The following is a 26377-nucleotide window of genomic DNA, read 5'->3' as shown; positions in this document are numbered from 1 at the left end:
GTGCCGCATCCTTTCAGCATCTCAAACATAAAAGCAAAATAAGTAATCAATTGACAGTAAGTTCCATACATAGCAGCTCAACATAGCAGGCTCACCAGTAAGACATAAAAATTCCTGGAGTAACCTAAGGCTGAGCCCAGAATCTTCAAATCTCAGTGTCATATCATATGGGTGATAATGTGCATTTAACTAGACAGAAGAAAGTCAGATCCTGAGTCATGTTGGTTTTTAATCGTAAGACGAATAATGTTAGCAGCTCAACAAATGTTAGGAAAACATAAAATTATTTGGTCAAATGAAATAGAAAATATAGCACGTTGGAGATTAAATTAATGGAAGTCCATGAAAAAATAAGCTAAAGTTGAAGTGAAACATTTCTATGAGTACTTTCTCTACATCACACCTATCAGAAACAACTAACATGAGAATGTTCAAAATATTGTCTGTGCTAGATTAGTCATAAGGTTCATCTGCTCAGCCTATTCCACAACTTGATGAAATAAACATTGCATCAAGTGTGCTATGTAAATGCATGACCGATCAAAATGAATCAAATTTCAATTATTTTCCTTCCCCAAAATATAAAGCATAAGGGGGAAAAATACCTTTTGACCAAGAAGTTCAAGAGTCGCCTAATGCTTAATTCAGAGTCTACGGGATAAGGTTTAAAAGCAGTCTACACGGGCTGCTTCGCAAGCATTAAAATACAACACACAATAAATTGGAGTTTAGTGAAGCATTGCATTGCATTGCAAGGTCTGAAGTCCTATAATAGCTTAGGTGTAAATATGACTTTTGACACAAAGTCCATGAAGAGGCTGGCCGGCAGCCATGTAGGAAGCAAATCAGGTTGATGCTTCGCTCTCAAGACGGATCCTCTTGGTACCAACCTCGTCGCTAGCCGGCACCCTGTTCTCCTTCGCTTCCACAGAACATCTCTTGTATGGTTTGAAGCCTGTTTTGCGTGATTTAAGCTTCAGGTGTGACAATTCATTGGGGAAGGAAGTTCTTGGCTCATCCATCATGTCGAGCTCATGATCAATGCTTGTGGCGTTCTTGTTGAGGTCAACCGTAACTGTGGTCACTTCATCTTCCTCCTCATTGGCAACCTCTTTTGATTTTTCTGCCTGAGGAGGAGAAAAGCTTTGTGGAAGCTTTTCTCTACTGAACAGTGCATCGAAAGCCAGACGACCCTATCAACAAAAATGTGAATTAGAAAGGCAGTGATGGATCTTGAAATACTTAGAAGTGAATTTGCGTATTGTTGGTAGGCTACAACCTCTTCTGAAACTTCCTTCCACGAATCACTTGTGCTTCCACTGCTTCTAAACCTGCGGTGATTAGTGTCACCAGCTGAAGAGTTACTGCAGGAGGCTTGCTTTGCCTTGTCGTTAGACTTGTCTTCTTTCTCAGGAACATTTTCTGCCTCTACATCACTACTTGAAGGCGTGTTGGAGCCGCATGAAGAGCGATCCTGCTTTTTCTTATTCCTCAATGCATCACTTGTGTCAGCTCCTGTGGTAGGTGTGGCTTCAGCATTCTGGACAGGAGATATCTTAAATTCAGTATGGATAGACATGTTGCCTTTTCTACTCCCATCAGACTCTGAAGATACAACAACTCTCAAAGCTTCAGACTGGCCTTTTATCTGAGCTTCTTGGCATTCCTTTTGTGCATTTTCAACCAGGCAATCTCTGTCTTTCTCTGAAGGTCGTGGAACATCTGCTGTAGGAAAGGCAGCACTAGGAGCTGGTACAAATGGAAAAGCCATGGGGGGAGCCAAAAAAGGGAGAAGACCTTGTGTTGCCCACCATGCAGATGCTGCAGCAACTGTAGCTGCTACAATAGAAGCCATGCTTGGAGGAGAGCCTAAGTTTCTTCCTTGAACACCCTCCCCAGGATTTTCTTGATTTGGATCAACATGAGTGTTACCTTCTGCAGCTGGCCAGTACGATGCTGCGAGCCTAGCGGCTGCATGGATGGCAGGGTTTGACAACAATGTGGAAACAAGCATGCTGGTGAAGGTGGATGACATGTTCACGAATGATCTGTAGGTATCTTGCTTGCAGTTGCACTGCATCATCGGAGCAAAGGCAGCATAATTATGAGCAAAAGACTGTGGTGTGGCACTGCTATCAAATTTCGGATCCATAGAAAGCATTGGATGGATGCATGGATTCATACTTCCATTGACTCCCACTTGATCACTTGTTTGATCAGGATGAGTTCCTTTGGTTCCAGTGACAGGAATGCTAGTTGCACCATTCCTCTCCACCAGGGTATGTGAAGTTCTTGCAGTTTGTTTGTCCACATATGTTGTCTCCAAATATTCTTCATTAGAATGGTCACATTTAGAACTGACATGGATTCCATTAACCCTTCCCATTTCCTGATCATTTATCTCTTTTACATCCTCTTGCATGGTGGGACTAATTGAATTCTTTTCCATGGTAGTCACATCTCGGATTTCTTTTTTGGTTGGTTCAATCCCCCTGGGTACACCATTATTCGAAGAGCTTTTGTTAACTGAAGAAAATGATGCAGATGGGGCATCTCGGAAGAGATTAAGAACTTCCGAGCAGCTTCCTTTTTCAGACACCTCCTTCCTCTGAAATTTCTGGATGCAAGTGGGTTCACAATTAAAGAAAATGAAAGATATTAATACAGAGGATAAAATGCGGAAAATCCTGGCAAAGCAAAATACCATGGAGCATTTACCTGCAGAGATGCATCGCCTGCCATTTGTACATTGCCATTGCCTACTGTCATATTTGATTTTGTTGACTTATCATTTGGAACTTCCTTCGATGGTGTCTCAGAGCTGAGACCACTTTTTCGAGGATACGGACTGTTAGGCTTCCTTTTAGGCCGTGGTGGAGGTATGTCAATGTCATGAGCTTGCCCCGGAGAAGTACCATTGTTCATAGCTTCCTTTTCCAACTGCAAATTTCCTAATTTGTTAGGTGCAGACATGAAAATAAACTAACAAACTTGACAAATAAATTTTTTGAAGTACTTGAAACTGTTGCCACCGATTGGGTTTTGTTAGCCTGTAAATTTCTAGAATCCTACACGGTAACTGAAAATCATAGTAAGCTTATAGAAGCCACCAATATTGGGAACATGCATTCCCTAGCTGGCAGAGTTCAGGACCAATATATAAATTCAAGCCAACCAGAAACCAGTCGTAGATGCAGATCTCAGGGCAATGGCAATGACAAGTTTCTTTTCAGTTTGCATTAGTCTTTTTTAATATTATGAATAAACAACAAAAGCATGCAACATAAGAAGAATAGCCTTTTGATCCCTGTAGTCAAGACATAAGCTCAACCAAAATTATGAAAATTTACAAGTTTGACAATTTCCCTGTCCCTGAAATGAGCATTTTATCTAGCCATCTAGGTTATACCATTTGCGAGTTATGACTGATTATTCAAATTGTGAAATTAGAGAATGCAGTGTTATACTCCATTTTTAAATATATGACATTTAAGACAAGCTAATTAGTTTGAACTAATTAGCTTGTGCTAAACGTTGCATATTTAAAAATGGAGGGAGTATATTTCAATCATGAGGAAATCAACAGTAGGCTAGTAAATAAATTTAAAAGGCTCATGTGGAGATAATACACTATATATTTTGCTGATCTACATATTGCCAACTGGCAGAAGAATGGAAAGGGGCGGTGAGCTTGTTCCAGGACAATGAGCAGAACTGACAGGTGGGTTAGCAATGATGATAACTGTTGGTGTATATTGAGCCCATGCATAGAGGCCCATGTATAGGAACTATATATCCCACCATTCTAGAGTTTCACTACTGGAAAACGAGCCAAAGGTCCAGACTAAAAGTACCAGTTTATATTGTAACCAGTACTAATAGTAGACATTGGTACCGGTTGCAACAACAGCCGATACTCTTGGTCTGTGCCAAGCGCCGGAAAATTGTGCCGCATCAAAAACCGGTACCAATTAAATATCAAAGACACCGGTTAAAACCATGAGCCGGTTCCGATTAACCCATACATTAATGGCACCGGGTAATAGCACGACCCGGTGCCTTTGGAGCAGACATCGGCACCGGGTCATACTACAACCCAGAGCCAATGAGGTGACAGGCCTTAGGTACCGGTTTAAACAACCACCCGTCACCCAAGAAAAATAACCAACTCGCAATATTACTAAGTCCTTGGCCGTCGGCAACTGAGCTCTCATCTCTCTACCTCTCATTTCTCTACCTCTCATCTCTCTCTACCTTATCCTCGGCGCGGGGACGCAGCGCCCGCTCCAGCGGCAAAGGCGGCGGCGCGGACGCGAACGCGGGGGCTCAGCGGGGCCTGGACACAGCGTCCAGCTGGAGCGGCGGTGCTCGGCGGGGCACAGACACACGTCCGCGTGGGGCGGAGCGGCTGCGGCTGCACGGGTCCCGCGTCGCGAAGCAGCAGCGCCCGGCGGAGCGCGCGGAGCGGGGACGCGGAGCAGCTGCAACAGCTTCTTGGCTGAGGGTGCGCCGGGCACAGACGCACAGTTCCTTGGCAGCTGCGACAGGTTTCTTGGCAGCTCCCCCTAGCCATCGTACGTCATGCCCTCTTTCTTCCCTTCAATTCTATTCTGCTACCTCTCTCACGAGCTATACTCAATCTTTTGACAAACTTTTTTTTTGGATCTGTTAATCCTTAAGGTTACGCATTTGTAGCTCGAGTTTCGTTTCGAATTATTGTGATTTGAGGAAGTAATTTGGATTTGAAGTTTCGTGACTCCTCTCGTTTTCCCCTTTTCTTCCTTCGGTTCCTGCGCAGGGAAGAGATAGCCGAGCAAGCGGGAGCACACGTGGCCCGAGGCAAAGCACGCGCGGCGCGTCGTCCAGCAGCTCGCGCGGTAGTGCACGCGACGCCGGCCAACTTCCGCAAGCTGCTGGCCAGGCAGCTCAAGAAGCTCGCGGCCGCGGGGAAGCTGACCCGCGTGAAGAACTCGTTCAAGCTGGCCGCCGCCGGACGGGAGCTGGCCGTGGGTGATTTTTTCTCTTTTTTTCTTATTTTTCAGAAATAAATATGCATGTGGGATTGTATGGATTGGATCTATCTTGTAAACAATTCTTTGGATGATTTGTGGAATCTATGAGTATTTTATCGATCGATTTAATATCTTGTGAACGATTTTTTAGAGCATGTGGTTGATTGGAGTATTTTGTATCGATGGATTTAATATCTTTGTGAACGATTCTTTGAAAGCTGCTAGTGAAGGATGCGAGGGAAACGGGAAATGATGCTAGGAATGCCATGAACTCATTGGTACCGGTTGGAAAGACTAACCGGTACCAAAGGGGCTGCCAGCTTGCATCAACATGGCAGCTCCTTTGATACCGGTTGGTCTTTCCAATCGGTACCAATGGATGACTAAGGCACCGGGTTAAAAACCCAGTGTCCTAGACTGAGGCCAATGGTCTCGGTTTGGGGGTACCGGTTGCAAAACCGGTGCCTAAGCACCTCTTCAACCGGTTCTGAAAACTCGTTTATTAATAGTGTTTAGAGGAATACAAGCCATTATTCTCTCCAACATGGTATCCAGCCTTCTTCCCTCTCCTCGCTCCCTCTAGCAGCCGCCGGCGGCCCTTCCCGCCGCCGTCGGCGCCATGGCAGGCCATCCACCGGCGCCGCCCCCCCCTCTCTCTTCCTTCCCTCCCCTCCCCTCCTCCTCCTCTACTCCCGCGCGGGCTGATCTTGGCGGCCCCGGCCCCATCCGCCGCCGCCACCGCCCGAGCCGCCGGTGCTCGACCGCGGCATAGCCGCTCCACGGCCGCCAGCGCGCGCTCGGGCTCCCCGGCGCCGCCCTCCGCCACGCGCTGGGCGAGCGCGAACGCGGCGCCGGCAGACACCGCGCGGGGCCGTTTCTCCTTGGCCAGGCACAGCGCGAAGAGCGCCCGCCCACGGCGCGGCACAGCTGCTCCACAGCTGCCAGCGCACGCTCGGGCTCCCCAGCGCCGTCGTCCGCCACGCGCCGGGCGAGCACAGACGCGGCGGGGCCTCCTCCTCCCCCAGGCGCAGGCGCAGCCCCTGCTGGCGCCGCCGCCGCCGCCCCAGGCGTGGGGCCGGCCCCTACTGCCGCCGCCGCCGGCCCTGGTGCGGGCGCGCCCCCTGCCGGCGCCGCCGCCACCGCCCAGGCCGCGACAACGGGCTCAGCCGCCGCCCAAGGCGCGCGCGCGGGAGCGGCCCACGTCGCCGCCGCAGCCGTAGCCTCCCAGGACGGGCAGGACGCGGGTGCGGGTGCGACCAAGCAGGCCACGGGCGCCGCCGCCGCGGGTGCTGCGAGCGCGGTCGCCGCGCTTGTGGACGCCGCGGCCCTTGCCGCCGCTCCTCTGCTCGCCGCTGCCCCGCCTGTGCAGGCCGCGGGCGCCGCGCTCGCCGCGCACGCCGCAGGCACCGCTGCCAACGCCGCCGTCTCAGCCTGGCGTGCCCTGACCGCCGCCCTGGCCGTCCTCTAGTCCGCTCCGGCCGGGGACGCCGTCGCCGCGGGCGCCGCCCACGCCGCCGCCGCCGATGCTACTCCTCCTCCATGGCCTGCGCTCGGCATGCCCCCCGCGGACGCACCGTTCGCCTCCGCTGCCTTCAGCGGGACGCCGACCGTCGCCGCAGCTTCTCTGGCCGAAGCTGCACTCGCTGCGGCCCTCATCGCCGCTAAGTCCGAGGCTTCGGCGGCTCAGGAGCGCATCCGTGCGACTGCCTTCGCTTGGGAGCGTCTTCAGCCCGTCGTCCCCTTCACCGTGCACGGCGCTCTGTCCTCCCACCAGGCTCCGCCCTCTGGATCTGGACCCCGGACCGATCCCCTCCTTGGTGCTCCTCTCACCGGCCAAACCGGGAGTGGGGGAGGCCGCGGGCGTCGTCGTCGGGGCGGACGTGGTGGTGGTGCTGGTGGAGGCCATCGAGGCACTCCGACCCCGACTCCGGCTCCCACTACTGCTCCAGGGCGCCTCCCGATGTGGCCGGTTCAGGGTCAGGGGGGCCCTCCTCTTCAGCCCCAGCCGGCGGCTATGTTCGCAGGTGCTGCTCCCCTGATTGCGCCGTTCTGGACCCCGCCTGCTCAGCCCAGCCAGCCTCCGGCCGGTCAGCACCGAGTGGATTGCCGACTCGGGTGCCTCCTTCCACACCACCCCTGATGTCGGTATCCTCTTTTCTGTCCGACCCCCACACTCATCTTGTCCTTCTTCCATCATGGTTGGTGATGGGTCTTGCTTTCCTGTCACCGCCATGGGTTCTGCTCCTTGTTTTTTTCGCCTTCCCAATATCCTTATTGCTACTCGGATGGTTTATAACCTTATTTCTATTTGTCAGTTTACTGTTGACAACTCTTGTTCCATCGAGTTTGACTCTTCTGGCCTCACTGTAAAGGATTCGGCCTCCCGGCGTCCGCTCCTCCGGTGTGACAGCACGGGGCCCCTTTACACCCTTCGCCTTCCGCTGCACCACTCTCGCCTTCTTCGTCTGCCACCTTTGCCGCAACGCCGTCTTCCACCACCTGGCACCGCCGTCTTGGTCACCCTGGCCACAACGTTCTGGTTCAGCTCAGCCGTAGTACCGATCTTCCTGGTACTAGGGCTCCTGCTGAGCACCTCTGCCATGCGTGCCAGATTGGTCGCCATGTTCGGCTTCATTTTTTCTCTTCTTCGCATGCGACGCATGCCTTCGATCTTGTTCACTGTGACCTGTGGACCTCTCCTGTTCCCAACCTCTCTGGCTACAAATACTATCTGGTGGTGGTCGATGATTTCTCACACTACTCTTGCTTTCCCTTTGCGCGCCAAGTCTGAGACATTCTCCACCCTCCTCCACTTCTTTGCCTGGGTGTCCACTCAATTCGGCCTCACCGTTAAGGCCGTCCAGTGTGACAACGTGCGTGAGTTCGACAACTCCACCTCCCGTTCTTTCTCTCTCCCGGGGTGTTCGGTTGCGTATGTCTTGTCCGTATACCTCTCCCCAGAACGGCAAGGCTGAGCGGATGATTCGCACGACGAACGACGTCGTGCGCACCCTTCTGATCCAGGCCTCTGCCCCCGCGCTTCTGGGCCGAGGGCCTCCACACCGCCACCTACTTGATTAACCGTCTTCCGTCCACTGCTTCTCTTGCTCCCACTCCAGACCACGCTCTCTTCGGTACCCCTCCTCGCTACGACCACGTTCGGGTCTTTGGGTGTGCGTGTTACCCTAACACCTCCGCCACTGCTCCTCACAAGCTGGCGCCCCGCTCAACTCGTTGTGTGTTTTTTGGTTACTCCCCTGACCACAAGGGGTACCGATGCTTTGACCTCACCTCTCGCCGTGTCCTGATCTCCCGACACGTCGTGTTTGACGAGTCGGATTTCCCCTACTCCACCTCCTCCACACCTTCTCCTGACCCCGAGTTGGAGTCCCTGTATCCGACTGACCCAGTGGTTCAGCCACCTTTACATGTCTGCCCTTTCCCTGCAGGTTTTCCCGGCACACCGGCACCGCTTCCGGTGATCCCTGCTGTGCCACGCGCGGCCCCGGTGCCCGCTGTCGCGCCAAGCGCGGCCCCAGGGCCTCCTATCGTGTTAGGCGTGGCCCCGTGGTCTCCTGCTGTGCCACGCGCGGCCCCGGTGCCTCCTCCTGCACCTGCGCGGTACGCTCAGCCAGTGCCGGTGTACCAGCGTCATTCGGCGCCGACACCGGCGCCGCCGCGGTACGCTTAGCCGATGCAGGTGTACGGCGTCGGTCGGCGCCGCCTCCGGCTCCGGAGGCTCCTGCGACGCCTACACTGGAGCCGTCGCCGCCGCCGCCTCCGCCGACTCGCTCCCGAGTCGAGCTGGCGGTATACCACCCGCAAGTCATCCATCGGGATCCTCGGCATGTCCATCCCATGGAGACTCGGCGGATGGCGTCTCAGGCCGCGACTCTCTCCGCCACCGAGGGAGAGCCGCGGGTCTCTCCGGTACCCTCATCTGTCCGCGACGCCTTGGCGGATCCTCACTGGCGTCGCGCGATGGAAGAGGAGTACGCGGCTCTTCTTGCCAACCAGACGTGGGACCTCGTGCCGCGTCCGTCTGGTTGCAATGTGGTCACCGGCAAGTGGATCTGGACGCAGCGTCGGGCTGAAGGCACACTGGAGCGCTACAAGGCTCGCTGGGTTCTCCGGGGTTTCACCCAGCGGCCTGGAGTGGACTATGATGAGACTTTCAGTCCAGTGGTGAAGCCCGCTACGGTGCGCACGGTCCTCTCGCTTGCGCTCTCTCGCTCTTGGCCTGTGCACCAGCTGAATGTGAAGAATGCCTTTCTTCACGGCACTCTGTCAGAGACAGTGTACTGCTCTTAGCCAGCGGGATTTGTGGACTCCAGTCGTCCGGACATGGTCTGCCGGCTCAACAAGTCCCTCTATGGTCTGAAGCAGGCTTCTCGGACTTGGTACTCTCGGTTCGCCACATTTTTGCTGACTCTGGGATTCACCGAGGCCAAGGCTGACATTTCTCTGTTCATCTACCGTCGTGGGGATGAGACTGCCTACCTGCTACTCTATATTGATGATATTGTGCTCACCGCCTCCAGTCAGCAGTTGCTTGAGCGCGTCATCTACTCTCTGCAGCAGGAGTTTGCTATGAAGGATCTTGGTCAGCTCCACCACTTCTTTGGCGTCACTGTTGAGCCTCGCCCGTCTGGCCTTCTCCTTCACCAGCGGCAGTACGCACTCGATATTCTGGAGCGGGCTGGGATGACTGATTGCAAGCCCTGCTCCACTCCTGTCGACACTCAGGCGAAGCTGTCTGCTGTTTTGGGTGCTCATGTGGCTGATCCTACTGCCTACCGGAGTCTGGCCTGTGCCTTGCAGTACCTCACCTTCACCAGGCCGGACCTCACCTACGCTGTTCAGCAGGTCTGTCTCCATATGCATGATCCCCGGGAGTCACACCTTGCTGCCCCGAAGCGTCTATTCCGCTACGTCCATGGCACTGTGGACCTCGGCCTGGTGCTTCACCTCTCGTCCTCTGCTGAGCTGGTGGTCTACACCGACGCTGACTGGGATGGCTGCCCGGACACTCGCCGCTCCACTTCCGGTTACGCCGTCTTCCTGGGCGGCAATCTGGTCTCCTGGTCGTCCAAGCGGCAACCGGTTGTCTCCCGCTCTAGTGCCGAGTCGGAGTACCGGGCTGTCGCTAACGGCGTGACGGAGGCGTCCTGACTCCGACAGCTCTTGGCGGAGCTCCACATCACGCTCGCCAAGAGCACGCTCGTCTACCGCGACAATGTCAGCGCTGTGTATCTCTCCACAAACCCTGTTCAGTATCAGCGGACGAAGCATGTGGAGAGCGACTTGCACTTCGTGCGCGACATGGTCGCCATCGGCGACGTTCGGGTACTCCATGTCCCGACAACCTCCCAGTTTGCCGACATCTTCACCAAGAGACTACCCTCCTCGACCTTCTCGGAGTTTCGCTCCAGCCTCAACGTAGCAGGTGGCTAGTTGTGGCTGCGGGGGGTGTTTGCCTTTTGTACTTTCTTCTTGTCCAGTCTTGAACACCGCTGCGACGGTAGTTCAGACTGCGGGGGGTGTTGGCTTTCTTGTTGTCCAGTCTTGAACACCGCTACGCCGGTAGTTCAGACTGCGGGGGGGGTTGGTGTATATTGAGCCCATGTATAGAGGCCCATCTAGAGGCCCATGTATAGGAACTATATATCCCACCCTTTTAAGGTTTGGAGGAATACAAGCCATTATTCTCTCCAACAATAACGATGGGCAGCATTAGGTGGCACCTGGGTAATCCTGTCCTAAAATGTGACTCTGAAATCATCTCATGGAATGCAGAATGAAGAGATTAGAACTACAGCTTTGTACCCAGGAACCCAAAGGGTGTTGCTTTTCCCAATTCTCTACAGATAGATGCAGGCTTTTAGCAGCAAGGTTTTGCCTTTGCGAGTGGCTTGATAAAAAGCACAAAAGTAGGGCACAGTAATGTTTTAAGCCTTTGCCTCCTACACCTTCCTAATTGTCCCCACAGTGCACTTGCAGGATGAAACTGGTTGCTGAGGAACATGTACGTCAATGGAATAATATACAAACATGTAGTTTCTCTCTCTCTCTCTCTCTCTCTCTCTCTCTAACAACCTTTTAAGGGAATATAGAAACATTCTTTACTCAAAACCTCCAGTCACATCAGAAAGAAATACATATTTTAGTGTTGCTGACAAGACTGACACTGCTGGTAAATTTGGATTAAATCAAGAGAGCCACTAGAGAACTGTGACTAATCACTATAACTGCTTTACAGACTTGCAGTCTAGCCAACCCCTTAATGACTGGGACAAAGGGGGCTCGTTAGTTATCATCCAACAGGGTTCTAAACTCGCACTTGGATGTTGTCTCTGGACCTCACCCTCCTACTGTTTCTTCTTGTTGTTGTTGACTTCAGAGGTTGATCAGCCAATTATAATTGGACTAATGGTACTTTTATGAATAATATTAATTACTGATAATGAATTGGGCAGTAAGGCCTTGTTTAGTGGTATCTTGGGAAAACATACACATACTACATCGAACTAGAACCAGCAATAAACCAGTATGTTAAACATTTTAATAACCCGGACAAAGTGAGATATCATCGTTTCAGCTTGCCACATCAGTTTGTCATTCCTTCCAATAAGATAGTGCAGTTTGAAAAGCATGAGAGGATTATGGAGAGAACTGATTCATTCTTTGCTACCCAAATCCATAGAAATACTATTCATACATCTTATCTTTAGAAACTAGCCAGAATAATGGGAATCAATGTAAATTGACTGGCAGGACAGAGAACCTCCCGACCAAGACTGACCTGAGGCACATTGAACTCGTGCATAACACTATCCATGCACATGATAGCACCAGATCTTTTGAGGCTACTTCTATGAAAGGCAAGACACTCAAGATCCTTACTGATTAATATATCCGGCCATGAGACCTCTTCAGAAATTTCATCTTCCTGCCCAGGGCTAATATCTCAAATTGTCCTGATGGACCAAAAAACTTTCAATATTAAATTTAACTGAAAAGGGCATAGGAAATTCTGTAGCCCAGAAGATTTTTGGGCAGTTTTCCTTGGCCAGTAATTAAGTAAACAATGTTACCTGCATAAAAAAGATGTCATTCCTACCGTGCAGGTTATATGAGAAAGCTTTTAAGTGTGTCACAAATATTATCTCCTGGTCTCAGATTGCCATGGGCGAGGTTCAGTTACATCTTGAAACGTCAACCATGATGCCCATCATCATTGACCAAGCAGGAATGCAGCACATTTGTTTTTGAGGAGATTAAAGCAAGGTGCACCTTGTGACATTTGGGTAATGGGTAGATTGATATTATCAGAAATATTACTGAGGGATATCAAAAGCAGTAAAAATATCAGACGTGTGCATGTTTCTACCTACGGGTTTGCACAAATAAAACTGAATTTCTGGTCTAGGTTAGCAGGCTGACGCATGGGCCTTTGGGGGCAACATGGCATGGTAGCATGCCCAAGTACTGTATCGCTGTCGTGGTACTGTAGTACCACCAACCACCGTCAGGTTAGTTAGTAGGGATGAGGTTAGGTTGTTAGGATTGTTAAGGTGGCCCGTGGCTATGGACTAGTTAATACCATGAGCAGTAATGGACATTACAATTGTTCTTTTTACCTGTTAGGTTCTCAATATTGCATAATGACTACTAGAATGCAGACTGTTCATCATTAACTGCTTAGATTTGCCCTAAGCCTGTACCTAGAAACCTCACCACGATTTCTAAATTCCAACATTGTTTCAGCTGAGTGGAGGGGGGATTTTTTCCCCACTCACCCATCTCTTCCCTGCTCCACCTAAAGGTCAGTTTGTAAAAAAGGTAAAATTGTAAGCACCATGTGTATTCGTTAGGCTAAAGTATGTCGCTTGTCACCCTAAATTTTACGTAAAAGCATGTCAGATATTGGTGAGTACAATAGTGTGGTGCTTTTCATCCCTTAATCACCAACTAACCAAAAACACCAAAAGCAAGATCAGAAGGCATGTTTGGTTGCCAGAACACATGAGATTTGAGGAGCCCAGAAAACCACCATACTTCTCAATGACAATTGTGGGACCGTCTATGTCTATAGAAGGATCCCATCGTTTCCCTTCGATAGATCTGGCAAGGATCCCATGGAGAAGGATGTCCTATGAATTTTCCAATCTTAAGATTGGCTGGTTCAGGATTTGCCATTTCATCTGACTGACATGTGGGACCGTCTATGTCTATAGAAGTGAGCCTGGGTGGTAAATCATGAAGTGCCAATGATAGATCTGAGAACATTGATTTTTATCTTCGTCAAATCCAGCATTCAAGCAATTTATTTGCAACTTAATATTTTTCATAGACAATGACAATCTCCATTTTACTCTACCAAGTCCCCCATCTCATTATTTTGTATTTCCGTGATTTTACACAATGTACATGATTAACTCAATGACGTCTGTAAATAAATGAACCAGGTAAAGTACACTCTAGCATGTTCTCTCAATTTCCGTATGCGTTCATGTAATCTAGTACACAATAAATAGAACACTGAGGTCTTAAGATGACGTTTTCTTGAAGACATGATAATCAAAAGAAACAAATCACACACATGTACACAGAAAGAAACAAAGAGAAAGAAAACAAGAAAAACAATGCAGCTAAGTAAGGAACCAAAAAATCAGGAAACAAACACAAAAGCTGTTCATTTTATCAGCTAATCAAAAGACAATGCAGCTACAAAGCTAGGGCAGCAGCCAACAGTGGTGAACCAAACAACGGCACTAGCCAATCAGATAAAGAAAGAACCTTGGTGAAGAACTTTTGAGCGTGACTTCTAATCTGCACAGCCGTCTTTGTCCCAACATGCTCTATGGAACAATTCAGAAGCCAAACAACAAAAAGAAAAAGTGCAAGATCCATATCAATAAGCAAACTGAATTCACATGAATAAACCAAGTCGAGATTGATCAAGTCAGGAAACAGTAGCATAAAACTACTTGAATACAGTATCTGTGAAGATTTTACCTTCTATGCGCTGCCATGCTCTGCCATAAAGTTTCAAGGCTTCAAGGAAGCGTTTGTGCTCTGCCTCAGTCCACCGCTCGCGTTGCTTTGTTATTGTGTACGGCTTTCTTACCTATACGGAACAGTGATAAAATCTTCCTTCTTTACCACAAAACAACAAGCACATCACAGAAAACTCACCTTTACCACCATTTCCTCACCAGAGGAATTCACCTCCATCTCCAAATCCAGGAAAAAGAAACAGAAATAAAAGGAAATTGTTCAACAGCTGCTCGCTTGGTCACTTGGAGTTGAGGTCATCTATAAACAAGAGAGCTCCTCCTTCCATATCTCCAACCAAACGCTGGACCTAACGCAAATAGTACCTCATATCTCCTCCTAGACCTCTATATCACACCAGCACTCCCAATATTTCAAATTTATGCACCCGGCCCCAAAAGAGCAGCCAAATTAGTGTTCAATTTCCACGAGAAAACCTATATAATTCACGAATCTACTCGTGAATTGAACTTGGATCAGAATCTTCAGAAGGATCAATTCCACTCACCTACTTGAATTGATCCAATTGTCGTTACTCTGCAAAAGACACAATATAGAGCAACATCATTTAGGTGTTTGTGGGCTCCCAACAGGCCAACACCCTATTTTTTAGACATTTACACATCAGATTAGATCTAACTTTGTGCTAAAATATTAAGCGTTATTGGGACTTCTAACACCTAAATTTTTATTGCACCGTCATTCCTCGAACATTACACCAAAAAGCAAATATAACTCTAGTGTAAATTAAAGTAACTTAAACTCCAACGGAAACTGATTGTTTTTTTCTCGAACGGGAAACTGATTGTAACTGAGGCATAAAAAAAGGTCATGTTTTAGGAGTCCTTAAAAGCATGGATTTTTCTTATCTCTACCCACCATCCCTAGTGTTAGCGAGATATGTATAGGCTGGCCCACGGGCCTCTTGGTTAGCCGGCCTACTGGCCTTTGGGGCTGGGCGCCACACCTGTATAGGTGCCCCCCCCCCCCCCAGGATCTCTGTAGATTAGGATAGGCAAGGATCCCCCTAATTGGGTTGTTACCATACACCGCGGCACCCTTGCCTATATGTACTTGTACCGTGCTTTGCACCCTAATCAATCCATTATCTTTCCGGCCATATTCGCTTACATGGTATCAAGAGTCCGGGTCTCCCCCGCGATTCTCCTCCTTCCGCTGCCCTAGCCGCGCGCCACCTTGGCTGCGCCATGGCCGGCACCCTTCCCCCCAACGACGGTGACTCCGCCGCGGCCGCCGCCGAGCAGCAGCGTCTTGCAGACGCGCGCACGGCGCGCCAGGCGAAGCGCGAGGCCGCCCTCGTGCGCGCCAAGGCGGCTGAGGCCGCCGCCGCCGCTCGCGATCGCGAAGCCCTAGCCCTAGCGGCTGAGGAACGCGCCGCCGCCGACGACAGCGATCAAGAGCCCGACACCGGGCCCGACGTCGATGCTGATGCTGCCTCCGATCGCCCTCCGGCGGAAGACATTCGCGCCGCCATGCTCCTCCACGAAGCTGCCGCCGTTCTGAACCTCCACGCCCAAGCCGCCGGAGTTCAGAACATCCGCAGCCTCATCCCCGTCGTCCTCGACACCACCTCCAGCCCGTACACTCGATGGTGCGAGCAATTCCTGCTCGCTGTCGGCCGCTTCGCCCTCCAAGACCACGTCTTCCTCGACGCTCCGACCCCCTCTTCCCCAGACTGGGAGCGGATGGATTGCGTCGTTCGCTCCTGGCTTCACAGCACCATCTCCGCCGATCTTGCCGAGGCTGTGATGGGGCGCGGCAGCTCTGCTCGGGCGGCCTGGCTCGCCATCGAGGCGCAATTTCTCGGCAATCGAGAAACCCGCGCCTTGCACCTCGACGCCCAGTTCCGCCACTTCTGCCAAGGTGATTTGTCTATCACCGATTACTGCAGGAAGTTCAAGTCCATGGCCGACGACCTCGCCGATCTTGGTGAACCCGTCACAGATCGCACCTTGGTGCTGAACGTGATTCGCGGCCTCAACAAGAATTTCACCGACATCGACCGCCATCTCCGTCGCGGGCGCCCCTTCCCGGCGTTCCTCGACGTCCGCAACGATCTCCTTCTTGAGGAGATCACCGCCGCCCAGAGGAACTCCGCTGCACCCACCGCCCTCCTGGCCGCGGGCGCTGGCGGCACGGTGTCCGGCTCCTCTGCCCCGCGCTCCTCTGCCTTGCAGCAGCCCCCTTCCAAGACCGGGGGCGGCTCCGGGGGCGGCTCAGGCGGCGGCAGAAATCGGCACAGCAAGCACGCCGGGCGCTCCGACTTCAAGCGCAGCGCTGCAGGCGGCGGCGATTCCGGCGCTGGTGCTTCCGCCGGGCAGGGCGCCAGTGGCGCACCAGCTGCGGGCCAATGGCCCTCGTACTACAACCCCTGGACCGGGTCCATTCAGATGTGGCCCGGTCCAAGGCCCCCACTGCCCCAGGCCGCCACCCGGCCTGCCCCGCAGCAGGCACTGTTGGCCCAACAGCAGGGGCCACCGCCCCCCGCGCCGGCCTCGTTCGTCCCCGCGACACCGCCCGCGCCGTGGGCCCCCGCCGGCCTAGGAGCCCTCAGCCCGGCTCCTCAGTGGGGCGCACCCCACCCGTGGGCTGGGCCTCCTGGCTTCTACAGCACCGCCGGCTAGCCGTCGTGGGATCAGCAGTCCCCCGCGTCCACTTTCAGCACCATGACGCTGAACCAGCCTCAGCAGACCGAGTGGTACTTCGATTTAGGTGCTACCTCTCACATGACCTCCGACTCTCGCTCCCTTTCACATATTTTTCCCCAGCGGTACCTTTTTCCCTCAGCTATTGTCGTCGGTGATGGATCTTAACTTCCCGTCACCTCTACTGGCTCAGCACATCTGTCAGGACCCCTGCATCTTAATAATATTCTTGTCTCTCCAAAATTTATTAAGAATCTTATTTCTGTGCGCCAGTTCACTTCTGATAACAACTGCTCTGTGGAATTTGACCCGTCTGGTTGTTGTGTGAAGGATCTCGGGACTCGGAACGTGATCGTCAGGTGCAATAGCTCCGGACCGTTGTACCCCCTTCACCTTCCTGCTGCTGCCACCGCTCTAGCTGCCGGTTCCACCTCTACTCTATGGCACCGTCGTCTGGGTCATCCCGGTCAGGAGGCCTGGCCAAATTAGCTTCCATTATTCCATCATGTAGTAAAGATGTTAGTTCATCCCTTTGTCATGCGTGTCAACTCGGTCGCCACACCCGCCTTCCGTTTCGGGTGTCGACGTCCCGAGCCATAAACAAGTTTGATCTTATTCATTGTGACTTGTGGACCTCTCCCATTGCTAGTGTCTCAGGTTATAAATATTATTTGGTCATTCTTGATGATTATTCTCACTACTTGTGGACGTTTCCCCTTCGTCTCAAGTCCGACACGTATGACACCCTGACTAACTTCTCTTATGTGACCACACAGTTCGGTGCCACCGTTAAAGCTGTCCAGTGCAACAACGGGCGCGAGTTTGACAACTCCAGCGCCCGGACCTTCTTCCTCACCCATGGCACACACCTGCGCATGTCGTGTCCTTACACATCGCCTCAGAACGGTCGAGCCAAGAGGATCATTCGTTCGGTCAACAACATCCTCCGCTCACTCCTGTTCCAGGCGAGTCTGCCACCTGCCTACTGGGTTGAGGCCCTGTCCACTGCCACCTACCACCAGAACCTTCTTCCCACCAAGACGCTAACCATGTCGACACCTCACATGGTGCTGTATGGATCGCCACCATCCTACAGCCATCTCCGCGTCTTCGGTTGCCTGTGTTACCCCAACATGACTGCCACGACGAGCCACAAACTAGGTCCCCGCTCCCTTCCGTGCGTCTTCCTTGAGTATTCAGCTCATCATAAAAGGTATCGCTGCCTTGACACCGCATCCAACCGCGTCATCATATCCAGACACGTCGTGTTCGACGAGTCCTCGTTCCCTTTCTCTGAGCTTTCTCCACCCCCTACTCCACAGGCATATAATTTTCTGGAGGATTCCACTGACCTTGTGCCGGCTCCTATAGGACCGTCACAAACCCCCTTTTCTGCAGGTTCTCCTCTGACGCCCCCTGCAGGACCGCCACCCCCCGTGTCGGTGCCGGTGTCCTCGGTCACTGGTGCGCCCTGTCCCGCACTGCCATGTGCGGCCCCCGGAGCGTCGTCCCCCGCACTGCCACGTGCGGCCCCCGGAGCATCGTCTCCCGCACTGCCACGTGCGGCCCCCGGAGCGTCGTCCCCCGCACTTCCACGTGCGGCCCCTGGAGCTTCCTCTCCAGCACCGACGGTCCTGCCCGGGTTCGCCCCGCGCAGTACGGCTACTCCAGCCGCTGCACCGCCGTTGCCGGGACCTGTTGGTTCTGCTCCTCGCCAGGACCTTCCACCGGTGCAGCCCTTCGACCGTGTCTATACATGGCGCGGCGCACCTGCTCCACCACCGCCGCGCAGCACCGGCGCACAGCCCCTGCCCAAGGGAGCTGTGCCGGTGCCCCCCGTCGTCAACCAGCATCGCATGGTTACCCGTGCGAAGCTCGGCTACCGGCAGCCCGCGCTCTTCACCGCAGCCTCTCTGTCTTCAGTTCCGAAGACCTTCCGTAGCGCACTCGCCGATCCGAATTAGCGGGCGGCTATGGAGGAAGAACATGCTGCTCTCCTGAAGAACCACACATGGGATTTGGTCCCGCGGCCGCCGTGTGCCAATGTGGTCACCGGCAAGTGGATCTTCAAGCACAAGCTCCAAGCTGATGGTTCTCTGGAACGGTACAAGGCTCGCTGGGTCCTTCGCGGGTTCACTCAGCGCCCGGGTGTGGACTTCGATGAGACATTCAGCCCTGTGATCAAGCCGGCGACCGTTCGCACAGTTCTGTCCTTGGCGCTTTCTCGCCAGTGGCCCATTCATCAAATGGACGTCAAGAACGTCTTTCTTCATGGCACGCTCTCCGAGGCAGTCTACTGTGCACAGCCAGCCGGATTTGAGGACATTGTTCATCCTGACTACGTCTGTCGCCTCAACAGATCACTCTATGGATTGAAGCAGGCTCCCCGTGCCTGGTACAGTCGCTTCGCAGCCTATCTGCTCAGTCTGGGATTTGTCGAGGCCAAGTCAGACACCTCTCTGTTTGTCTATCGCCGCGGCTCCGACACTATATACCTGCTCCTCTACGTGGATGACATCGTTCTCACTGCTTCTTCATCAGCTCTTCTCCAGCAGACTATTCAGGCCTTACAACGGGAGTTCAGCATGAGGGATCTTGGTGAGTTGCACCACTTTCTGGGGATGCATGTCAGGCGCTGTGGCACGGATCTTCTCTCTCAGAGGCAGTACATGCTGGACATCTTAGAGCGCGCTGGCATGACCGAGTGTAAGCCGTGCTCTACACCCGTGGACACCAATCCCAAACTGGCGGCTGACGGTCCACCTGTTCAGGATGCCTCAGAGTTCCGGAGTTTTGCAGGCGCCCTCCAGTATCTCACCTTCACCAGGCCGGATATCGCTTACTCAGTTCGGCAGGTTTGCTTGCACATGCATGATCCCCGCGAGCCACACCTTGCTGCTCTCAAGCGTATCCTTCACTACATCAAAGGAATTATGCATCTGGGGCTTCTTCTTCGGCCGTCTTCACAGAGTGAGCTGACTGTGTACTCTGATGCTGACTGGGCAGGCTGTCCAGATACTCGCAAATCCACATCGGGTTACACGGTATTTCTCGGGGACAACCTGGTCTCCTGGTCGTTGAAGAGGTAGAACACGGTGTCCAGATCTAGTGCTGAAGCCGAGTATCGCGCTGTGGCAAACGGTGTTGCCGAAGCCACCTGGCTGCGCCAGCTTCTCCTTGAGCTTCATGCCCTTCCTCGGCGCGCTTCGTTGGTCCACTGCGACAAACATCAGCGCCGTCTACATGTCCAGCAACCCCGTCCAGCATCAGCGCACTAAGCACATTGAGATTGATCTTCACTTCGTGTGGGTCTTTGGGTGTAAGTGCTACCCCAACCTTTCCGCCACAGTCGCCAATAAGCTTTCCCCTCGATCCGCTCTTTGTGTCTTTCTCGGATACTCTCCTTACCACAAGGGGTATATTTGCCTTGATCGACACACTAATCGGACCATCATCTCCCGTCATGTGCTCTTTGAGGAGTCTTCCTTTCAGTTTGCTGAGTCCTTCTCTTCACCCACACTAACGGACTTTGATTTTTTGGAAGAGTGCCCATCCTGTGGTACTTCCCTTCCCGTCGTCCACCGGTTTGTTGCCTGCAGGTTCTTCTGCCGCGCCACACGCGGCCCCGGCATCCTCTCCAGCTGCTGCGCCACGCGCGGCATCGACGGCGCCCACTTCACCCGCGCCACGCGCGGCCACGGCGTCTTCTCCAGCTACTGCGCCACGCGCGGCATCGACGCCAGCTTCACCCACGCCAAGCGGCCACGACGTCTTCTCCAGCCGCTGCGCCACGCGCAGCATCGACGCCAGCTTCACCAGTGCCACGCGCCGCCCCCGAACGTTTTGGCCGTGCTATGTACTCCCGGCGTGCCGCACCACCTGCTTAGGCTGCATCTCCTGCTCCTGTGCCTCTGACTTCTCTAGCTCAGCTCCCTGCCGGCGCCATTCGGATTCCGCCCGTGACCGATCAGCACGGTATGGTCACTCGGGCGAAGCGCGGCATTCGCCTGCCGGCACTCTACCAGACGGCGACTTTGTCCCCGGTTCCTCGGACATATCGCGCCGCCCTCGCCATTCCAGATTGGCGTGCTGCTATGGAGGCTGAATTCAGCGCCCTTTTGTCCAACCATACTTGAGATCTCGTTCCTCAGCCACCAGGTTCCAACGTGGTCACTGGCAAGTGGGTATTCAAGCATAAATTCAAGTCTGAGGGGTCTCTTGAGCGCTATAAGGCTCGCTGGGTTCTACGGGGTTTCACTCAACGTCCTGGTATTGATTTCGATGAAACTTTCGGCCCGGTGTTCAAGCCTGCTACAGTTCGGACAGTGTTATCTCTTGCTCTTTCACGCTCCTGGCCTATTCATCAGCTCGATGTGAATAATGCGTTCCTGCAAGGTAATCTGTCTCTGACAGTCTATTGTGTTCAGCCATCTGGTTTCGAGGACTCTGCACACCCGGACTATGTTTGCAAGCTCAATCGTTCACTCTATGGGCTCAAACAGGCACCCCACGCTTGGTTTAGTCGGTTTGCTTCTCACCTTCTACAGTTGGGTTTTGTTGAAGCGAAGTCTGACACTTCATTGTTCATCTATAACCATGGCGATGATGTTGTCTATCTGTTGTTGTATGTGGATGATATTGTCTTGACAGCTTCTTCTACTGGTCTTCTGCGCCGCACCATTACAGCTCTGCAGCAGGAATTCTCCATGAAGGATCTCGGGCCCCTTCATCACTTCCTTGGCATGCAGGTTCAGCAACAAGACTCGTCTTCTTCTCTCCCAGCGGCAGTATATGATTGAGATCCTTAAGCGTGCTGACATGGTAGGTTGTAAGCCCTGCTCGACACCTGTGGATATGATCCCAAGCTCTCTGCCGAGGTCGGTGCACCAGTTTCAGATCCTACTGATTTTCGCAGCTTAGCCGGCGCTCTCTAGTGGCTCACCTTCACTCGGCCGGATATCTCCTATGCCGTTCAACAAGTTTGTCTACATATGCATGATCCACGAGAGCCCCACCTGGCCGCTCTTAAGCGTATTATGCGCTATGTTCATGGCACTTTGGATCTTGGACTCTTGTTACGTCCTTGTGCTCAGTCTGACTTGGTGGTTTACTCTAATGCTGATTGGGCTGGTTGTCCGGATACTCGCAGATCAACTTCTGGCTATGCAGTATTTCTTGGTGACAATCTGATCTCCTGGTCGTCCAAGCGACAGCACACCATCTCTCGCCCCAGTGCCGAGGCCGAGTACCGAGCCGTTGCCAATGCCGTTGCAGAAGTCACTTGGTTACGCCAACTATTGTCTGAGCTGCACTCGCCATTGCACAAGACAACCTTGGTGTATTGTGATAACATTAGTGCCGTCTACATGTCCTCGAACCCTGTTCAGCATCAGCGCACCAAACATGTGGAGATTGATCTTCATTTCGTCCGGGAGCGCGTTGCTCTTGGTGATGTCCGCGTTCTTCATGTGCCGACTACGTCGCAGTTCGCCGACATCTTCACCAAGGGACTGCCTACATCAGTCTTCACTGAGTTTCGATCCAGTCTCAACATTCGGTCATCCGATGCTTCGACTGCGGGGGCGTGTTAGACAGTTGATGTACATGTGTGGATAGGGCTATGCGCCTGGCTTGTTAGCCGGCCAACCCGTGTAATTGGGCCTGAGCGTGGCTTGTTTGCCAGCCGGGCCTTAGATGATATTGTAGAGATATGGTAGGTTAGAGTCCTAGGAGATCTTGATTATGGGTTTCCTTTAGTCTCAAGATCTCCTCTCCCTATATATGTAACCTCCATGTTTCTCTCAATAATCAATCTGATATTCCACACAAATCCAATCTCTTTCATAAATGGCTCCATAATCACACAAATTACTTGGAAACCGAAGAATCCCAGGATCACACACCATTCTGCTTACCTACTGAAAACTGGAGTTGATCTGTTGTATGCAAAAACCAAGTCAGCAGAGTTTAAACCTTAGCTCCCGTCCTTATCTTCAACTCTAGAATCATATTAAAACTCGCAAGTTTTCAAATTATGCAACCATTTCAAGGAAAGAAATGGATTAGATTCATATAACCAATCAAAAGCATGGAGAAGAACTAAAGAAGTAGCAGATGAAGAGATCAAGCTCACCTGCTAAGGCCAAACACTTACTATAACCTGCCAGCACAGAAGAAAAACATGGCATAATAAGTGCCTATTCCCAATCAAATTGCAGCTTTTGATACAATACATGATCAAAAGCACCAAACCTAACTAGTTTTACAATATTGACATGATTGGATTCTTAAAAACAAAAGAAAAATACTACACTTACCTGAGTTTAAGTGAGCTTGAAGTTCCGATACTTTGCTTAGATGGACCCAGATCGAAGAGTGGACTGTTTAGTGCAGAATCTCACAGCTCCAAAATAATCAAATACCGCCCTAAGAAGTCCCTACATTTGGAATTTATTACAATAAGAACAACAGCGATAATTTTTTTAGACTCAAGAAACAGCATGTTTGAACAGCCAGGTGTATAGTGTGTGATGCAACAATAGAACTATCTTTTTTTTCTTGAACGCGCAGGAGAGCTGCGCATCTTTGTATTAAGCGAGAAAGAGCGGTCCAATTACAAGAAAGATATTCCACACCTTGGACCAGAGTGAGGAACGTACATTTCTGGAAAAAAGACTATTACAAAAAAAAACACCCTTTTAGGACCAGACCACAAACATGACCAGCTACCTAGTCCTGCACCACGCCCATCTCGCGGCTTAAGGCAGCAAGCCTCTTAGCCCCCGAGAACACTAGAACAAACAATTTAAATAGAACTATCAAACAATTTAAATAGAAACTCTAGAACAAACAAAGCAAAGCATACAGTAAATAACTATGTCATTTTACAAAGAAAAAAATAAAACAGTAAATCCTGGCTTTAGGAGCCCAAAGTCAAATCCTGCATCCAAGTAAATATTTGAGAGCAACACCCTAGGGAATATTAGTATGATATCCCTGAGGACCTGCACACCATTTGTGTTGTGCATAGAATTCCATTAGAGCATGGACATGAGCTTTTTACCAAACTCTAATACTAGAGCACGTAAATAAAAACCACCAGTTCACCATGGCACCAACTTCAGCATCTACTTGTACTAGAAATCTAGAATTCTTCTCTCTACACCCCATAGCTTCATCCTCCATCACTCATACTGCACCAATGGCCCCCACAATCTCTATCTGCACAATTCAAGCCTAAGCCACCCTACCCTGCCCCCACCACCCAGCTTTTCTACTATTACATGAGTACACCAGCATCGCTACCTCAAACACAAATTACAACACCATAGCCTATCAGAGCTACCACCAGCACCCCCCTTTACCACACTACCAATCTCTGAATTTCTTAAAAATATGGCTATGGTACCAACGTTGTATCCCACCGTGGGTATTTGGATCTGATATTACTAAATAATCCTACATATATAATCAAACTAAATGGCAATGAATCAACACGACAAGTCAACTACAGTTTTATGCACAACCTCAACGAGCACCTCACAACCCTCTTGAACCTTTTAGGACCCTTGAATTCTTGCCTTATACAAGAAGCTAGTGCTCAAAAGGTTACCTACCCATTAATCCACATGTTATTTTTGCATATATTCAAGGTTTAAAAGTTTGGCTAGACTCATCCCAAAATGACACACTTCTTTAGAAACTAGAGGGGTATATACAAGAAACGGATGTACCTTTGTGTAACGACCTCAACTCTACTGCTGAAGGAATCAGATCAAGTAGCTCTCTCCCTACGTAGAAAAAAGTGAGGACCATAAATTACACTCTTCTTTTTCTTAACACTAAAATACCTTATAAATCCATAGATCTGACAAAAACACGCCCAAAAACCAAGAAGGCAGAAAAGGTTGCCTAAATTAACTAGTCGATCTGACAGTCTTCTAACTGTGAAGTGCAAACTAGAGAAGCAGGAATCATTCTTCATTTTGTCCCTAATGATACTAAATATTGACCATACATTTTTATACAACAATAAAAAGAAATTCAAGTTTACTAGAGAAAAACAAAAGCACATCCTGGACTGACAGGTGCCAGGAAAAAATAATCCGGTTAAAATAAGTAACAAAGTAAACATGAATTGCACAAAGACATCTCAGTGCTGCTGTCTCATATGCTAAGCTTGGATCATGCAAACTATTTATTTCTTAATCATTGACATCATCAGAGTTAGCTATGGTTAATGTAACACCCCTGGTGTTAATCCCTTGTTTAGCTGCTAATCATGACTTAATCATGGTCTGTAGTGTTAATCAAGCTTTGCTTTGTATTTTAAATCTGAAAACTTTTGTCTGCTTGTAATCATCTGTGCTCACCTTCGTGCGAGACTTCTAGTGTTTTCGATCCTTAACCAATAGGCTGCCGAATTACACCGTTTTAAGTGCGCGGTAACTTGTTAAAGCTTAAGATGATGGTTAGCGCACTTAAGCCGGTTTAATTTGGGCGGTTCTGTCACAGTTAACCTCAACATGAGGGAATAACAAGGTACGAATTTTCTAAACTCTATGAGTTGAGTTCATGGATCCTATTTCTGCCAATCAGAGTGAAGCAATTAGCCTCCTGGGACAAATAGTACTAGAGACTCTATCTGCAGGCAACAAAACCCACATGTCTAGAACCTAAAGCAACCCATCTCAGCAGCAGGAACAGTAACACAAGCACACTCTTGTGATGTCCTAAAGCACAACGCCAACAATCTCTTGATAGCCTCATCAACAACCAAAAAAAAAACTCACCCCCGTGAAGTTATCAAGCCCACACCACCGACAAACAACTCCCAACCTCAATTCTCTGCAATAAGAACACAGGAGAGAAGTGGCACAATTCATTAGCAAGTAACAAGTTACAGTTCCCCAGGTTCTCAACTTGTGCATCCATGATCAATTCCGCCGCTAAATTAAACACGGAAAAAACACATAACCCAAGAAGAAAGGGAAAATAAAGCGCATCGCCATCTGATCCCGGTCACAAAGCTACATCACAAAGACATTTTGACAAGCAGTTTTTGCCAGTAAAAAAGTAGCAGTCCGGCGTACACCGCGTCAAGCTTTAAACAGAGCACCGCGAATTCCAGCTAGAGAAGCAGCTCGCCGTACCTCCTCAGCAGACGGCGCGCAATCTAATCCAATCCAATCCAACCCCACCGTCCTCGCCGCCTCGCTCCCCCGTCCACCCCGACACACGGCGGTCTGCAACCAACCAACCAGCCAGCGCAGCCAAACCATTTCACCAGCAGCCCGTCACAGGAAAAGCCGAAAAAGGAGCAAGCACGAACCCCGATCCCCGGCCCGCTCACCTCAGGCGACCGCCACGGCGGGCGTCACCGGCCGCGCCGGCGCCGGCGCAGCAGAGCCATCCCCGCCGCCCTCCCGGCCCCCGCCGCTTCCCTCTCCTCCGCCGCCACCACCACCGCCGCCCGGAACCCCACCGATCGGCTGCCCGCGGGGGATCTAAGCTACCTGGAGCGGACGGGGGCGCGCGCGATAGAGCAACGCGAAGCGAGGCGGAGGGGGGCGACGAGCAGGGAAGCCTCTCGCGACTCGAGTCGAGGTGTGCCTCGCTGTTCGCTGTGGTGGCGCGGCCGCT

General features: G+C 51.4%; 2 protein-coding genes across 19 annotated transcripts; one reads left to right on the top strand and one right to left on the bottom strand.

The window, feature by feature from the left end:
• Window positions 1–542: 542 nt before the first annotated feature.
• LOC120678780 (protein LHY-like) lies at window positions 543–26377 on the bottom strand. 18 transcript variants are annotated; one of them, XM_039960130.1, is made up of 14 exons: window positions 26088–26377; window positions 25888–25980; window positions 25528–25582; window positions 24469–24525; window positions 23053–23172; window positions 22869–22895; window positions 22651–22734; window positions 14211–14606; window positions 14031–14142; window positions 13812–13873; window positions 11815–11961; window positions 2719–2940; window positions 1280–2617; window positions 543–1193 (listed from the first exon to the last, which is right to left on the bottom strand). In XM_039960130.1, exons 8-14 carry the CDS (start codon window positions 14247–14249, stop codon window positions 846–848), a joined length of 2268 nt encoding a protein of 755 aa, XP_039816064.1. In that variant the 5' UTR covers window positions 14250–14606; window positions 22651–22734; window positions 22869–22895; window positions 23053–23172; window positions 24469–24525; window positions 25528–25582; window positions 25888–25980; window positions 26088–26377; the 3' UTR covers window positions 543–845. The 18 variants fall into 18 exon arrangements, with proteins under 18 accessions (XP_039816064.1, XP_039816072.1, XP_039816067.1 ...); XM_039960138.1 differs by lacking the exon at window positions 26088–26377 and having other exon boundaries at window positions 14211–14249; window positions 14578–14606; window positions 25888–26066; XM_039960133.1 differs by lacking the exon at window positions 26088–26377 and having other exon boundaries at window positions 14211–14416; window positions 14578–14606; window positions 25888–26065.
• LOC120677856 lies at window positions 15278–16714 on the top strand. Its single transcript, XM_039959059.1, has one exon. It carries the CDS (start codon window positions 15278–15280, stop codon window positions 16712–16714), a length of 1437 nt encoding a protein of 478 aa, XP_039814993.1.

This window comes from Panicum virgatum, chromosome 6N, assembly GCF_016808335.1.
Source record: "Panicum virgatum strain AP13 chromosome 6N, P.virgatum_v5, whole genome shotgun sequence".
NCBI classification, from domain to species: Eukaryota; Viridiplantae; Streptophyta; class Magnoliopsida; order Poales; family Poaceae; genus Panicum; species Panicum virgatum.
This window is presented reverse-complemented; position numbering and strand designations above follow the sequence as displayed.

What these genes read in the sequence shown, in the direction of transcription:
- LOC120678780 (XM_039960130.1), bottom strand. Translation starts at nt 14,249, where the DNA reads ATGGAGGTGAATTCCTCTGGTGAGGAAATGGTGGTAAAG. An exon ending in CTCAAAAGTTCTTCACCAAG is followed by an intron (nt 11,962 to 13,811) that starts GTTCTTTCTTTA and finishes AGCCCTGGGCAG; the next exon opens with GAAGATGAAATTTCTGAAGA. An exon ending in GGAAGGAAGTTTCAGAAGAG is followed by an intron (nt 1,194 to 1,279) that starts GTTGTAGCCTAC and finishes TTTTGTTGATAG; the next exon opens with GGTCGTCTGGCTTTCGATGC.
- LOC120677856 (XM_039959059.1), top strand. Translation starts at nt 15,278, where the DNA reads ATGGCCGGCACCCTTCCCCCCAACGACGGTGACTCCGCCGCGGCCGCC.